Source organism: Dendrobates tinctorius, unplaced genomic scaffold, assembly GCF_039654945.1.
Source record: "Dendrobates tinctorius isolate UK_male_01 unplaced genomic scaffold, ASM3965494v1 ptg000129l, whole genome shotgun sequence".
NCBI lineage: Eukaryota > Metazoa > Chordata > Amphibia > Anura > Dendrobatidae > Dendrobates > Dendrobates tinctorius.
Genome location: NW_027361797.1, coordinates 35,261,425 through 35,277,768, shown reverse-complemented (window position 1 = coordinate 35,277,768; position 16,344 = coordinate 35,261,425). Strand labels below are relative to the sequence as shown.

The 16,344-nt window shown below is 44.9% G+C and overlaps 1 protein-coding gene across 1 annotated transcript in view; it reads right to left on the bottom strand.

Annotated features, from left to right (window-relative positions):
- LOC141047856 (uncharacterized) overlaps positions 1-16,344 on the bottom strand; it is a 359,889-nt gene that overhangs the window by 330,846 nt on the left and 12,699 nt on the right. The window contains exons 9-12 of the mRNA XM_073543184.1: positions 14,623-14,637; positions 13,693-14,493; positions 12,603-12,707; positions 2,115-2,323 (exon numbers count right to left, since the gene is read on the bottom strand). Coding sequence (XP_073399285.1) covers positions 2,115-2,323; positions 12,603-12,707; positions 13,693-14,493; positions 14,623-14,637 — 1,130 coding nt within the window. The remainder of the gene's footprint in view (positions 1-2,114; positions 2,324-12,602; positions 12,708-13,692; positions 14,494-14,622; positions 14,638-16,344) is intronic.

The window sequence follows — 16,344 nt, the reverse complement described above, 5'->3', positions numbered from 1 at the left end:
GTGCTCGCGCGAGCACTCTGGTATCTAAGGTACACAGCAGGTAAGTAAGTGACGCACACGCTTAGTTACCCAATATTTACATTAGATACCAGCTCCCAGCGTCTGCTTACAGCGCTGGGAGCTCGCTGATCATTGGTCTCCCGCTGTCACACGCAGCGATGCGCGCTGGCCAGCGGGAGACCAACGATCAAAAAATGGCCCAGTACATTGCTGCACGATCAGCGGTACCCGGCGGGGGGCCGGTCGCTGATAAGTGCCACACACAGCGATCTCGCTGGCAAGATCGCTGTGGCATCACAAAATCAGCAATCTCGCTAGCGATCTCGCTGTGTGTGACGGGGCCTTTACAGTTAGAGCTGTTTTGACAGTGTCCATCGACCTTCAAATTACCCAGCTATTGTTCTAACTGAAAATCTGTAGGATGTAGTGGAAAAAACATGTCCGAACCATGGAGGCTCCACCTCATAAGTGACCAAACTTAATGGATCAGCAACTTCTGTCAAGGTGACTGATGACACAAGACACCTTAAAAAATCTTGCAAAGTCCATGTCTCAACAGGACAAAACTGCTTTTCTTAGCACTAGCAGGACCTATGCAACAGTGAGTTGCGATTTTACTGTGATGTCAGTGAATATCTTTAAATTGTTTGGAGCTCTGTTTTTTTAGTATAAATCATTTACATTGAGCTTGAAAAAAAAGCTGGTTGCCTGAAACAACCTCAAGAAACAGCTTCCAGGCTTTCTATAACAAAAGTATGCATTAAATTCCCTTTAAAGGTGGCCGTTGTCAACCAGAATTGTATTATCTACCCTCCCTCCAATGCAGTGCTATGCTAACTTGTATGTGGATTCAAAGCTTGATATTTCCGCCCTGGCACATAGTATTATTCTTAAAAAGATATCATTTTTATTGTTATTCTAGGATTAGCAACAGCATTAGTTTAGTTTGTAAAAATAGATAGTTTCTCTTTAACTGAAAATCTCATAACCTAAACAAAAACATTTGCAGCTTCAACAGTCAGGTTTATTTCCTGGGACTATGGTGCCGCTTAATCAGGGAGCTATGAGGTTTATTCTTGTCTGGATTTCTTATTCCAACCTAAGAGCCCTGGAAGATGCTATCAGCAATTTAAGCTCCTGAACCTCTGACTTCTACTGCCAGTCAATGAGTTCATCTAAGGCCTGTTTCACACGTCCGTTTTTCAGATCAGTTGTAATCCGCGAAAATGGCGGAAAACGGATTAGTCGGCGGATTGACAGCAACGTGTGGCACGAAAGAGAGAGAGATTTTTTTTTTACAATCCCGGAACAGTATTACTGGGTTAAAAATGATCCCGGAGCAAAGCTTCCGGGCATGCGCACATGAAAGTAGCGGACCGTCAAGAGGAAAAAACGTTGCAGTGTCCGTCTCATCCGCCCGGGAGCCAGAAAAATTTTGGCGGATCCGTCAAAAAACAGGGGGTGACGGATGACCATCAGTCAAGATCCGCCAATAATGTAAGTCTATGGGGGGAAAAAAAAGGATACGACCCTTTTTTGGCGGATCCGTTTTTTTCAAGAACTGGCGGATTATGATTAACACGAAAAAACTGAAGCGTGAAAGAGGCCTTACCTGGACAATAATCCTAATCCTTGCTCTTGTTCTATCTATTGATGTTTTCTGACATCAGCTTGTATTTTGACCACCTGCTTGCCTACGAATTTTGTCCCCAAAATGACCTCTTTGTATCGACCTTGCATGACCACTTTTCTTGCTGCCAATTTGCTCCACCAGTCAGCATCTGATTCCATGGCCCGTGCCTAGCGGTTCCTGTGTAAGTTCAGATAGCTATACAGAAGTTAAATGGTGAAGTCCAGGTCAATCACTGGGATCTGGTAAATGGAATGGCTTGCATTAAGCCTATTCGTGGAAGCTCTATTAACAGCTGCCAGGCTTTCACAAACAATGCTACCGTGACAGAAATTTACATTGTGAGACCCAATGGGGAGAGCGATGATAAAATCTGCAAAGCGCTGTGTAATGAATGGTGTTGTTTAAGCATGTAAAATAAATACAGTACGAGCCATCTGCTTATTATGTGGAAATAATACAGTAATCGAAGATTGTCTCATACCGTTATCTGGAGTCCGCATACTCCAGCTCGAAGTGGAGATGATACAGTAAATGTGTTTGTTCTCGGATCATCACGAATTCCAAAACAGCCGGCATTTCTCAGGTTAATATTAGTGGAATTGAGGTTCTGGCTCGTCAGCTGACATTTATGAAAAGAAGCTCTCATGTCGTAGACATCACAGGTCAGCTCAGGACGGATGTCTGCAATAGCTGCAATATGAAGTACAAAAAAATGTTAATTACTTACCATTCATTCGTGAAAAGTCTTTTGTCAAGGCCACAATGAGGCTCCATAGTCAAACATGATAATAACCTAAAGTCATACAGACTAGGAGGCATTTTGTATGGAGCCGTGATGTTCCACTCTGTACACTATTTACAACAGATCATCACCGGAGGTTATAGCTGATCTGTGTATGTCCTGAGAGTTGGGCACCCAAAATTTTATATTGATGACCAATCATAAAGATAAGTCTTCCATAGAGATGAGCGACTTTGCCTTTTTTAGGGTCGAGTCGGGTTTCATGAAACCCGACTTTCTCAAAAGTCGAGTCGAACGAAATCGGCCGACTATAGGGAAAAGTCGTGAAACACGAAACCCAATGCAAGTCAATGGGGAGAAAAGTCGGCAGTGAGTGGAGGACTGTAAACACACCTGGCATGAATTTTAACCCTAGAGGCGGCGAAATCTCTCTCCCTCCCTCTCTCTCTCTCCCACTCCCACTCCAGCTACGCTACGCTTCTCTCATTAGCTGAAAAAAGTCACGTGCAAGCATTCGGCGAAACCCGACTTTGGAGCTCGGGTCGCCGACCGCATGGCCGACTTCACTCTGTGGTCGGGTTTTGTTTCATGAAACCCGATTTTGGCGAAAGTCGGTGATTTTGAATGTGACAGTCCTGTTTCGCTCAACTCTAGTCGTCAATATAAAGTATCTGAAAAACCTGTTAATGATGAATTTTTATTAGCACATTCCTAATGACATTATTTTTCCACTGAAGTCGCTGAATAAGGATTTGTTTTTTAACAGGATGAGTGAGAATTTTAAATTCCGCAATTTCGAAGTACAATTTACAGAATATATTCTGGGAATCATAACCTTTTATATTTCCATTGACCGAGCTATATAAGCCTTGTATGTATCATTTGTCCCATTTTGAGGTATATACATATTTTTAATGCATTTATATTCCTTTTGGTAAAAAAAAAAAAAAAACATTTTGGAATTATTTGGGTTTTTTTTTCCAATGGCTGTTCACCTTGCAAAATGAAAAAATATTTCTTTTTTTTCATAAAGGAGGTCAGATACATGAAAGCAGCTTTAATAATTTTGTATAGTTTTTATTTTTTTATTTCGGCCTCCTATTTTTAAAATTTTACTTTTTTGTAGCTTTTTTATACCTCAAATGATTTTTTATTTTATTATTTTACAAGTATTTAAAATGTGATAAATGTGATTTTTAGATAATATATTGCCCTACTTACATTGTAAAGTACTGTACATTATGCCTGTCTATCAGTATTTCACTTACAGTCAGCCCCTATTCAGCCAGCAATCCATCAGTACCCTGAAATTAAGTTGCAGGGACTCTTATGGGCTGACAATGGAAACCCCTTCCCTTAATTATACTCCTTAAATGACCAGTTAGCACAACATCTAAGGAATTAAATAACTGTAATGATCTCTAGCTCCCTACTGTGGTAGCAGGAGGTCTGCTGCATGTCACTAGGCCATAAATGTACGGCAAATCATCTGAAAGGGCAAGAAGACTTCGGAAGGATTGTCTTTTTCAATTTGGAGTCATTAATTAATGGACAGCCCTTTCATTTTAGTATGAATTACGCAATGGAAAATGAGTTAATTAATTGATTGATTAATTAAAGAAGACTTTTGATTTGCCAAATATACAGTGGGTGAAATAAGTATTGAATAAGTCACCAATTTCTATTGACATGAAATTCTCATCAGATGTCGGTAACGACTAGTGTTGAGCATTCCGATACCGCAAGTATCGGGTATCGGCCAATATTAGCGGTATCGAAATTCCGATACTGACTTCCGATACTTTTGTCATATCGGATACCGGAATCGGAAGTTCCCATCATGCTATGAGCCTGCTTGCTTTGATTAAGCCAATGGGAATCCTCCAAAGTGTGGGCACATCCTGTTAGGCATGTAGGCATGTTAACTATTGGCATGGCTGTGATTGGCTGCCGAAATGATGTCATGATGCACTATAAAAGCCACCGCAGCCGCCATTTCTGGTTCACTCTGCTGTGAATTCAGTTAGGGACAGGCTGCTGTAGAAGACTGTGAGGGACAGTTAGAAATAGCGATTCCACCAAACATCTAGTGCTTTACCCAGGCTACATAAACCACCACTGTAGCCTTCTTTGCCCTAGCAGCAGTGTTCACAGCTGTCTGCAAGGGCTGTGTGAGTGCAGCTCACGCTGTGGAGTGGGTCCTGCAGCCACGTCAGGTTGTAGGCTGCCCAGCGTGCCTCACTGCTGCCTCATACATCTTTTAATTTTTGAGCTGCATTTTTTACATAATTTCAATCTAGTGTGCTTCCATCCGTATCCATATACGATGGAATGGTTGCAAACACTAGTAGTAGACAGCGGAGCCTTTCTGCAGCCTTTCAGTGCTAGTGTCCACTTTGCTGCACTGTTCACGGCTGTCTGAGAGGTCTCTGACTGTGTGTGAGTGCAGCTCACGCTGAGTAGTGTGTCCTGCAGCTACGTCTGGTTGTAGGACGCTCAGCATGCGTCAGTGCCTCACACATATTTTTATTTGAGTGCAGCTCATTTTTTCTTCTATTAGTGTGCATCCATCCGTCTCCATCTACGGTGGTTGCAAACACTATATAGGAGTACACAGCGGAGCCTTTCTGCAGCCTGTCAGTGCCAGTGCCCACTTAGCTGCACTGTTCACAGCTGTCTGAGAGGTCTCTGACTGTGTGTGAGTGCAGCTCACGCTGAGTAGAGTGTCCTGCAGCTACGTCTGGTTGTAGGACGCTCAACGTGCGTCACTGCCTCACACATATTTGTCTTTGAGTGCAGCTCATTTTTTCTTCTCCTATTAGTGTGCATCCATCCGTATCCATCAACATTGGTTGGTTGCAAACACTATATAGGAGTAGATAGAGGAGCCTTTTTTTCTGGCTTGTGCCCTGCCGGCGCAACCAGATTAGTATTACCCAATTTTTTTGGAGCCTCATCTTTTGCATTGTAGGTTACCTGCCTGCATTGTAATAGCTCCAAAAAGTTGGTGATACTATCAGTTTCAATTCTTTGTTCACATACTTTGAGTTTGTTTCCAACAAAGAAACCACAAAAAAAGTTCACCAAACACTACATTTGGAACTTGTGTAGGCCACATCAGCTCCTATTAAAGTGTAGTCCACACACACACACTTCATAAAATTAGTGTTTCTTGTACCTGTAACCAGCTATTCAGGAATAAGCACACTAAGGCCCCCCTTTGTACTTTTCTGCCTATCTTAAGCAGTCTGGCAAGATGAAGAAGGCAGGGAGTAAGGCGCGTGGGCGTGGGCGTGGGCGTGGAGTTTCAGCAGGGAGAGGACGTGGGGATTCTGCAGGGAGAGGACGTGGGGATTCTGCAGGTAGAGGACGTGGGGATTCTGGGCCTGCTGCGGGCACCAGTGGATCAGCATCCCCCAGTTTTAGCAGGCAACAGTCCTTTATGCGCAGCTTTGTAGGACCTCAACGTACCCCACTGCTGCGGGAGGAACAAATTGAAGCCGTTGTCGGATGGATGGCAGCTAACGCATCGACTTCAATTACTTCCACAGCCTCTCAGGACCAGAGCACCGAAGAGCAACCATCTGTCTCTTCACCACCTGCCAAAGTGCCCAGGCAGTCAGAGAGACATGGACAGGAGCCATCACTGTCTCTACTTCTGTTCTCGGAATCTGTTGGCTTGGAAAGAGGGGGCCAGCCAAGCAGCATTCCTGAATGTGAAGAAGAGGGAGTATGCAGTGATGCGCAACTTCTTTGTCCCTCTGAATCTGAAGAGGCGAGTGGGCCAGTGCCTATGGTCAGCACACCTCAGTACGCATCAGATGATGACGAGACTCAGTTGCCACTTTCTGGTGCGTACGGTGCTGGCGAGACAACCCCGGAGAAGCAGCTGTTTGAAGAGGGGAGGGAAGATGATGAGGTCCTTGACCCATCATGGCGTGAGGAACAGGAAGGTGATGGGAGCAGCTCGGAGGAAGAGATTCCCCTACCGGCCAAAACAGGAGGCAGAGGGAGGGGGAAGACTTGGTTGCCTGTACCCTCCACTTCGGCACCCATTAGGAGCATTCCTCATTCCAAAGGCAAAACGGGCGCTCCCAAGACTTGCAGTGCATGGTCCTTTTTTGACACAGTTGCAGATGACATTTGCTTTGTCAAATGCAAGCTGTGTCATCAGAAAGTCAAAAGAGGGAGAAATGTCAGCAACCTCAATACCACATATATGTGGAAACATGTGCGCACCAAGCACGAGTTGGAGTTGTAGAGACACCCTGAAGACGTAGGCCAACGTACAGCACCACATACCACCTCTTCAGTTCGTGTTGGGGCCTCTTCCTCCAGCTCACACACTGCTGGTTCGGCTTCCTCACAGGATCGCCAAGGAAGAACCTCTGCCACTGTTGTCCGGAGACCCTGTCAGATTCCACCCATAGCAGCACGTTCCCATCCATCACAGCCATCGGTAGCACAGGCATGGGATAAAAGGCGCCCTTACTCGGCAAACCATCCCCGAGCACAGTCTCTGAATGCTGGCATTGCCAAACTTCTGGCAGTTGAAATGCTGTCATTCAGGCTGGTGGACACTGACAACTTCCGGGACTTAATGGCATTGGCAGTCCCCCAATACAACGTGCCCAGCCGCTTTTATTTCAGCAGGCGAGCCGTCCCTGCCCTGCAGAAACATGTTGAGGGCAAAATAAAACATGCGCTACTAAACGCCGTTAGTAGCAAGGTCCACCTGACCACCGATGCGTGGGCCAGTAACCATGGACAGGGACGATACCTTTCCCTCACTGCCCAGTAGTGGGAATGAGGACAGAGCTGGCGAACTTGCCGGACAAACATCAGGGGATCAACTGACGGGACTGAGCACCAGTAACACAGGAACAAGTGTAGATTGTGCTGACGCCACTTCAGAGATGTAGCTGGCGGGGTTGGAGGCCAGGGTAAATAGTAGAGACAGTGGAGCCAGAGGCCTAAGTGGAGCATGGTTAGAATCAGTAGTAGTCAACAACCTCCATAAAAACCGCTGCCCATTGGCCTCTGCATGCGGCATGCGTAATCCTGGGCTCCAACAGCGTCAGTTGGTGTTCAGAAGTGTCGTCTCAACAGAGCCAAACACATTCGTTCAAGTGTTAGTGGGGTTCAGCACTGCCAGCTGTTCCCCTGCTGTGGAGATGGCAAGTCTCCTGCTGCCTACACCTGCCAAAATCCAGTAGGCCCCAGACTGCTCCACGCCTGATCCTGGGCTCCAACAGCGTCAGTTGGTGTTCAGAAGTGTCGTCTCCACAGAGCCAAACACATTCGTTCAAGTGTTAGTGGGGTTCAGCACTGCCAGCTGTTCCCCTGCTGTGGAGATGGCAAGTCTCCTGCTGCCTTCACCTGCCAAAAGCAACAGGCCCCAGCCTGCTCCTCGCCTAATCCTGGGCTCCAACAGCGTCAGTTGGTGTTCAGAAGTGTCATCTCCACAGAGCCAAACACATTCGTTCAAGTGTTAGTGGGGTTCAGCACTGCCAGCTGTTCCCCTGCTGTGGAGATGGCAAGTCTCCTGCTGCCTACACCTGCCAAAATCCAGTAGGCCCCAGCCTGCTCCACGCCTGATCCTGGGCTCCAACAGCGTCAGTTGGTGTTCAGAAGTGTCATCTCCACAGAGCCAAACACATTCGTTCAAGTGTTAGTGGGGTTCAGCACTGCCAGCTGTTCCCCTGCAGTGGAGATGGCAGTCTCTCCTGCTGTCTCCGCATTCCAAAGACAGTAGGCCTCTGCCTACACCCTCCTATTTCCTGGGCTTCAACACAGCCAGTTGTAGCTCGGAAGTGCCGTCCACACGGAAAGAGACACTTGCTCCCGTGTCTCAGTGGGGTTCAGTAACGTCAGCTGTTCCCCTGCTGTGTGGATGGCAGTCTCTCCTGCTGTCTCCGCATTCCAAAGACAGTAGGCCTCTGCCTACACCCTCCTATTTCCTGGGCTTCAACACAGCCAGTTGTAGCTCGGAAGTGCCGTCCACACGGAAAGAGACACTTGCTCCCGTGTCTCAGTGGGGTTCAGTAACGCTAGCTGATCCCCTGCTGTGTGGATGGCAGTCTCTCCTGCTGTCTCCGCATTCCAAAGACAGTAGGCCTCTGCCTACATCCTCCTATTTCCTGGGCTTCAACATAGCCAGTTGTAGCTCGGAAGTGCCGTCCACACGGAAAGAGACACTTGCTGCCGTGTCTCAGTGGGGTTCAGTAACGCCAGCTGTTCCCCTGCTGTGTGGATGGCAGTCTCTCCTGCTGTCTCCGCATTCCAAAGACAGTAGGCCTCTGCCTACACCCTCCTATTTCCTGGGCTTCAACACAGCCAGTTGTAGCTCGGAAGTGCCGTCCACACGGAAAGAGACACTTGCTCCCGTGTCTCAGTGGGGTTCAGTAACGCTAACTGATCCCCTACTGTGTGGATGGCAAAGTCTCCTGCTGCCTACACAGTCCTACTACTACTGATTTTTAACCGTGCTCCAATTAGGCCTGTGGCTCCACTGTCTCTCGTATTTCCCCTGTCCTCCAACCCTGCCAGTTACAGCTCCGAAGTGGCGTCTGCACAATCCACACTTGTTCCTGTGTTACAGGTGTTCAGTCCGGTCAGTTAATCCCTTGATGTGTGTCTGGCAATGTCGCCTGCTCTGTCCACATTCCCATAACTAGTTATGGGAATGTGGACAGAGCAGGCGACATTGCCGGACACACATCAGGGGATTAACTGACCGGACTGAACACCTGTAACACAGGAACAAGTGTGGATTGTGCAGACGCCACTTCGGAGCTGTAACTGGCGGGGTTGGAGGACAGGGAAAATACGAAAATCAGTGAAGCCACAGGCCTAAGTGGAGCTTGGTTAAAATTAGTAGAAGTCTACAACCGATCTTAAAATTTCTTCAATGCAGCCTCAGCCTGCTCCGTGCTTGTCCCTGGGCTTCAACACAGCCAGTTGTTGCTCGGAAGTGCCATCTTCACAGAGTAAAACACTAGCTCCTGTGTTTGTGGGGTTCAGTAACGTCAGCTGTTCCCCTGCTGTTTTGATGGCAATCTGTCCTGCTGCCTCCCAATTGACAGCACATCAGGCCTCAGCCTGCTAAGTGCTTGTCCCTGGGCTCCAACATCGCCAGTTGCTGCTCATAACTGACTTTGGCACGGGTACTCCCTCCTGCCCAGCTTGGTTCCAGCCCTGCCTGCTGTTTCCGGGAAGTGTCAATGTCAGTTTGCCACCCCAAGTTGCCATGTCGTGTTGCGGTTGGGTTAGCCGAGGCTAGGGTGCCAGCAGTTTAGGTGCTTCCTATGTGGACTGCAGGTTCTGGTAAGAAAGGCTTGTTCCGTAGTGCCAGTAGGACAAGCACCCCCTGTAGGACTGTGTGATTCGGTAACTGCGGCCAGCTTGCGGCATGCCAACTTTGCTTTTCAGGGGTAACTTCAGCTGCCCCTCCGGGTTCCAGCACCGTCAGCTGGTTCTCGGCAGAGCCTTTGGCCTAGGTGCCTCCATCTCGGTATCCGAGTTCCGGCAACGTGTGCTGGTCCTTGGTAGTGCTTTGTAGCACAGGTACCTCCTGCTTAGTAACCGGGTTCCAGCACCATCAGCTGGTCCTTGGTTGTGCCATTGGCTCTTATTCCTTCTGCTGCCCCTCCGGGTGCCAGCACTGTCAGCTGGTCCTCGCTATTTCCATTTGCTCTTGCAGCTTATGCTACCCATCCGGGTTCCAGCACCGTCAGCTGGTTCTCGGCAGAGCCTTTGGCCTAGGTGCCTCCATCTCGGTATCCGAGTTCCGGCAACATCTGCTGGTCCTTGGTAGTGCTTTGTAGCACAGGTACCTCCTGCTTAGTAACCGTGTTCCAGCACCGTCAGCTGGTCCTCGGTTGTGCCATTGGCTCTTATTCCTTCTGCTGCCCCTCCGGGTGCCAGCACTGTCAGCTGGTCCTCGCTATTTCCATTTGCTCTTGCAGCTTATGCTACCCATCCGGGTTCCAGCACCGTCAGCTGGTTCTCGGCAAAGCCTTTGGCCTAGGTGCCTCCATCTCGGTATCCGAGTTCTGGCAACGTCTGCTGGTCCTTGGTAGTGCTTTGTAGCACAGGTACCTCCTGCTTAGTAACCGGGTTCCAGCACCGTCAGCTGGTCCTCGGTAGTGCCATTGGCTCTTGTTCCTTCTGCTGCCCCTCCGGGTGCCAGTACCGTCAGCTGGTTCAAGAGGACAAAGAACAGGAAGACAACCACCAAGATGCAGAACAACAAGAGAGAGAAGACAAAGAAGCATAAAAAAACAAAGCAGAAGAACATTAAGCATAAGACTAATACTCTGAGCAAATGATATTATCTTATTTATAAGCAGAAGAAGACTAAGCAGTGTATGGGGGTGAGTCCGTTCCTCCTCGTGGTGCCCCTGGAAAAGGCCTGCTGCTGCAGGCCAAACTGAACGCGGACAAATCCTGTTGTAAATCTTTTGTGACAGGCAGAACGGAAGGTGTAAACTTCTAACTTTTCTAGATAACAACTACAGGAATGCCTGACACAAATAAGAATATGATGAAGAAGAATAGGAAGAAGATGAAGAAGTTGAATATGTAGAATAATAATTGTTGAATAAGAAGAATATGAAGAATGTAAGAAAAGGAAGAAGAAGAAGAATGTAAAAAAAGGAAGTAGAAGAATTTAAAAAAAGGAAGAAGAAGAAGAATGTAAAAAAAGGAATAAGAAGAAGAATGTAAAAAAAGGAAGTAGAAGAATGTAAAAAAAGGAAGAAGAAGAAGAATGTAAAAAAAGGAATAAGAAGAAGAAGAAGAAGGTAAAAAAAGGAAGAAGAATAAGAAAGAAGAAGAAAGAAGAAAGAAGAAGAAGACATACATGTCTGGCAAAATATAAATGAGGCTAACATAGTCAATATCTTTGTAACTCCTAACGTCTTTAAAAAAAAAGTTTAATTCCTGCTATTCCATTTGATTGGGCTAAACCTCTATGGCTTTAATGTCTCCTCCACCTCCCACAATACATTCTACGTTATTCTTAGTTGTTTTTCTTCATGTAGAATTAACCTACAAGGAAAGAAAGGGTTTTTTTTAATTCCGATATTTTGGCCCCATTGACTTGCATTGGTTCCCGGTATCGGAATCGGCGATACCGATACTTTTTTTTAAGATCGGCCGATCCATTCCGATCCGATATTTTCAAGTATCGGCTGGTATCGCTCAACTCTAGTAACGACCTATCCAATCCACACAGGTGAAGTTATGTGTAAAAATGAGAAATGGCACAAGGAAAAAGTATTGAACACATGAAGAAAGAGAGGTGGAAAGTCATGACAACAGCTGGCATCTGTCAGTAATTAAAAAACAATCTTGCCACTTAGTGACAAATAATATCAGCTGGTTCAACTGATGGCCTATAAAAAGTTGTCTCATTACCAAGGTGCCACACAAGAAACATCTTATGCTGGGTAAAACCAGTTAGATGTCTCAAGACCTTCAGAACCTTATTGTTGCAAAACATAGCATTAGTCAATTCATGAACTTATTTAATCCACAATATATATATATATATATATATGTATATATATAAATATAAATATATCTATATATATTGAAATCAGATACAAAATAACAGATTTAAAGAAAGTGAAAAGTCCTTGTTAAAGTACATATATGAATGCTTCCATAGACAAGTAGGGATATAGCTGAAGATTAGGGATGGATCAATACTATAAATAGTTGAAGAAACAAGGTGGGATTTTTCATACAATAGTATACAGTATATATAGTTAAATTGTGAACTCCTTCTTTTCTGAACTGTGACTTGTACCATCCACCTCTCACCCTAATATGATATTTCCTTTGGTCATACTGCTTGTGTGTTACGAGTGGTGTATATGCTCTTTGAGGGTCCATATTACAGGTAGGGTACACTGAATGTTATTTTCCTGCTATTCGGATATTGATTGGCTTGTCACGACATTAAATAATGGCCCTTGACAATGTCAGAAACCGTCCCGAAATGCGTTCCAGCTAGTTAATGTTGTATGGAGTATTTTCGCAAGGAATAAATCATTAGCTTCACGTCTATTAAAACATTAATATTTCAATAACCTTTTACATTTTTTGCATTTTTCTATGAGGTTTTGTGTTAATGTGTCAATTATATGAAAGACTTGGTGTTTTCTGATCCTAATGTTTATCTGTGAATAACATGTATCATATTCCTTATAACAAACATACCAGCCACTTCATATTGGTTTTTGCAGTGACATCCATAAACTCCATCTTTCATTTTCCAATCTTCATCTGCTGCACAGCTCTTTGTATTATTTGCTGTGGAAGGATCTGAAAATAAAAAAAGGAAAATTCTGCATCAACCAAGTCTTCAGGTTGGTGATTGGTGACTGCTGACTATGAGATGACATGATAACCGGTGCCTGAATCCTGGTAGAGCCATTGAACTCTGGGCAGCGATGTGTTATTATCAGATAGACCAACGATATGTCAATGACTGCATTGTGGAATGTGCCTTTTACAGAAAATCTTACATGTTTTGAAATTACAATGATTCTCATTAGCAATAGCAGCTATAATTTATGGCGCTTATTTGTTACCATTCACACAATAATGTGGTAATGATACGTGATCCCCATAAAGTAGATCAACATCAAACAAGTGAAAATATCCCAAGCAGCCAAGTCACTAATTGTGAGAAAGTGTAGTATCATTGTTCAATTCTTAATCTGTAGGGAAAAAAGGGTTTTCTTGTTTTCCAGAACCCGTGTCAATCTATTCTATTGAATTTGTCTACTACTCCATCAATTTAAGTAGCCTCAAGCTTCAGTGCCAGACATAGCCTATGGATAAAAGTGGAGCACTATGTCTTGAAGAAAAAGTAGACCTATCTTTTCATCTAATACAAAGTATGCTTGACAAGAGCTGTTCTCGTCTTATTAAATGGCCAAGTTTGTTTGGGCTAGTTCCTATAAGGACTAGCCTATTCTTGGGCATCAAAATGCAGCATTCTTTGTATTCTATAGCAGCATTCCAAAAATCAGAACTAGGGAAATAAAATCAGCTGTAACTATAATTGCCAACTGTCCCAGATTTCCCAGGACTCCTGGCCTTTGGGAGAATTGGTTGCTGGTGTTTCAGGAGGGAATCGGAGGCCGTTTCCAGACTGTTGGGGGCATTCCATTGAAAGGTGGAGCTGGTGGGATTGTAACCATTATGTCACCAATGTGAGCAGGCCATCTTACAATCCCATGTGTGTTCAATCTGAATTTTTAGGCTTTTTACTACAGTTAGTAATGTACTTAAAAATAAATACCTGTGCAATAGGACAAAGAGCATGCGTTACTTGGGGTTCCATCCAGTCTATATACATGGTATCCTCCAGGACAGGCTATTATCTTGACCGATGATGACCATAAACAGCAGGATCCTCCCCAGCTGGCACAAACTATGCGAGTCACCTCACCATCACTTAGCATTGGATGTGTGCCACTCAACCATATTCCGGCATGTGTACCACAACCAAATTCTGGTGCACAACTTTCTGGCATGCGAACACCTCCACTGCCAATAAAGCGATACCATCCATGTTTGTAATAGTCACAGTTATACCGGTAATCGTACATATTGGATGTACTTCTCCAGGGCTCATCGAGAACAGTGTAGTTTGAACATGGATCAGAGCAGCTGTAAGACCCGAGTGATTTTATGCACTCAGTCCCCAGGCCACAAGCTCCATTTTTGCATTCATCAACTTCGCAATGAAAACCATCACCAAAATACCCATACTGGCAAACACAGTAATAGGAGCCATAGTAGTTAATGCATGATGCAGATGAATGACAACGGTTTAGTTCAGGACTGACGCATTCATCTATATCAACACAGTAGCCCATTGAGCTATAATTGAAGCCACTTCCACAAACACAAGTGTAGGAGCCAAAAGTATTTTGGCATATGCCATAAGAGCAATTATTTGACCAAGAGTAGGCACATTCATCTACGTCAGAACAGGTGAAACCATCTCCAATGAATCCGTCCTTGCAGTTACATTCCACCGAGCCAAAATACTCTTCACATGTAGCATTTGGGTGACATTTGGAACAATTCTCTGCCGCTGTTACAAAAAGAAATTAAGGATTATTTTTTTAATCTATAGGTAAACACCAAAAAGTAATATCTAGACTACCCATCTCCTCCTATAATTCTCCCCTCCACCACCATGTTAAATTAAGGGGATACTTACATGAAATATTCACAGCTGAAAAAGAACAAAAGAACTATGTTAAGTAAGCTGGTCATATCAAAAGTGAGAACGTTCTTGGCAATTGTATGGACTTCCTAGTCTATATCTGTATAAATAGCAAATATAAAACCTTTCAACTACATCTGAAAGAGATCAAAAAGTGCACGTACGAAGAGTGAAAGGCCAACCACGTCTAGCCTCCAGTATACAAATCCTTAAAAAAATAAATAAATAAACCTCTAAGGTTTTATCCTAAGAATTTGTGCTTGCAACATCTTTTTCAGGTGGATTTCACTCTGAAAACCACCTGAAAAAGCATTACATGGATGTTAAACATAATGAACAACTGCATTTCAATGCAAAAACGACTTTACGTTTTTAGACGTCTTTTAACCACTTCAGGCTTTCTAGTGATTTAAAATAGTGATCTGACCATTTTTCAGTTAATTTCTGCTCTGTAGGCGTTCTATATATTTATTTTTTTAATATAAGTCAATAGGAAGGCTAAAAACATGTCTGTTTAGACCAGTGTTTCCCAAACTCCAGTCCTCACGGCCCCCAACATATAATGTTTTCAGGATTTCCTTAGTATTTCACAGGTGATAGAAGTATCAACAAGGCATCAGAAATTCTCTCACATGTGTAACACTATGGAAATCCTGAAAACATGACCTGTTGAAGTCCGTGAGGACTGGAGTTTGGGAACCACTGGTTTAGACACATCTTTCAGGCATCCTTTTGTGCAAGTGTTTTTGATTTAAAAACTGGCAGCAATGTCTTCATTGTTCAAAGAAGTTATAAAAAATGGCCAAAAAACCACGAGTAAAATTACTGGAAAAGCACTCAAAAATGTCTGCAGTCAAAAACAAAAAAATGCTCAAGAAACTAACAAAAAGATGCTAAAAAGGACACTTCAGGAAAAAAAATGCTGGCATTTTCTGAATCATCTTCCTCCTAAAAAACTAAGCGGGTTCATCTGTCTAAAAAAGACTTTGTGTGTGTAAGAGGGTGAAGAGGAAGAAGAGCCCAAAGGGGGTTACCTCCCCTGCTCCATGTCCGGAACCACCTAGCTGGGCAGCAGGTTTCCAGGGGGGAAGACTTTCTGGCTTGGACCGACTGCACCATGTGACTGTAAGGGGCAGTGAGGGAAGAGAAGGGGCGGTGGACCAGAAGCTGTTCAGGCTGAGGGCGCGAAAGGAGAGCGCGCCAGAGACAGAGCAGAGCACGCCAGACAGAGAGCAGGCTTCAGCACCGTGCGCCCAGAGAGAAAGAACTCCCCATCAGAGGACTGGGACTGTAAGACAAGATGTTGAGAGAGCTGTATGTGAGTACATGGACTCGGTAACCTCCATGACCAGAGGAGACTTCCCTCCTAACAGTGCAGAGACAGTGACCCGAGTGCGCAGTCCCGGTGACTGCGGTGACAGGACGGAGCCTCTGAGTGTGGCAGAGAGACTTCCCAGTTTGCGCAATGTCGTTCTTGTGGAAAGACAGCCGGGGTATTATATAGAGACTCAGAGCAGGGGAGACTTAGGTCCACAGCATCTCCCTGCTCCTTGCTTTAACCCCTGAGGATCCAGCTTCATCCAGAGGAGAGACTACAGAGACTGCAAGCGCCGCTGTTGCTGGTGCCAATGTGGGAGAAAGAGACCCTTCAATCAAGCTTTCCCCGGACTGATAAGTTATAAGAATCCCAGTTTAACCGTTTCAACACTGCATACT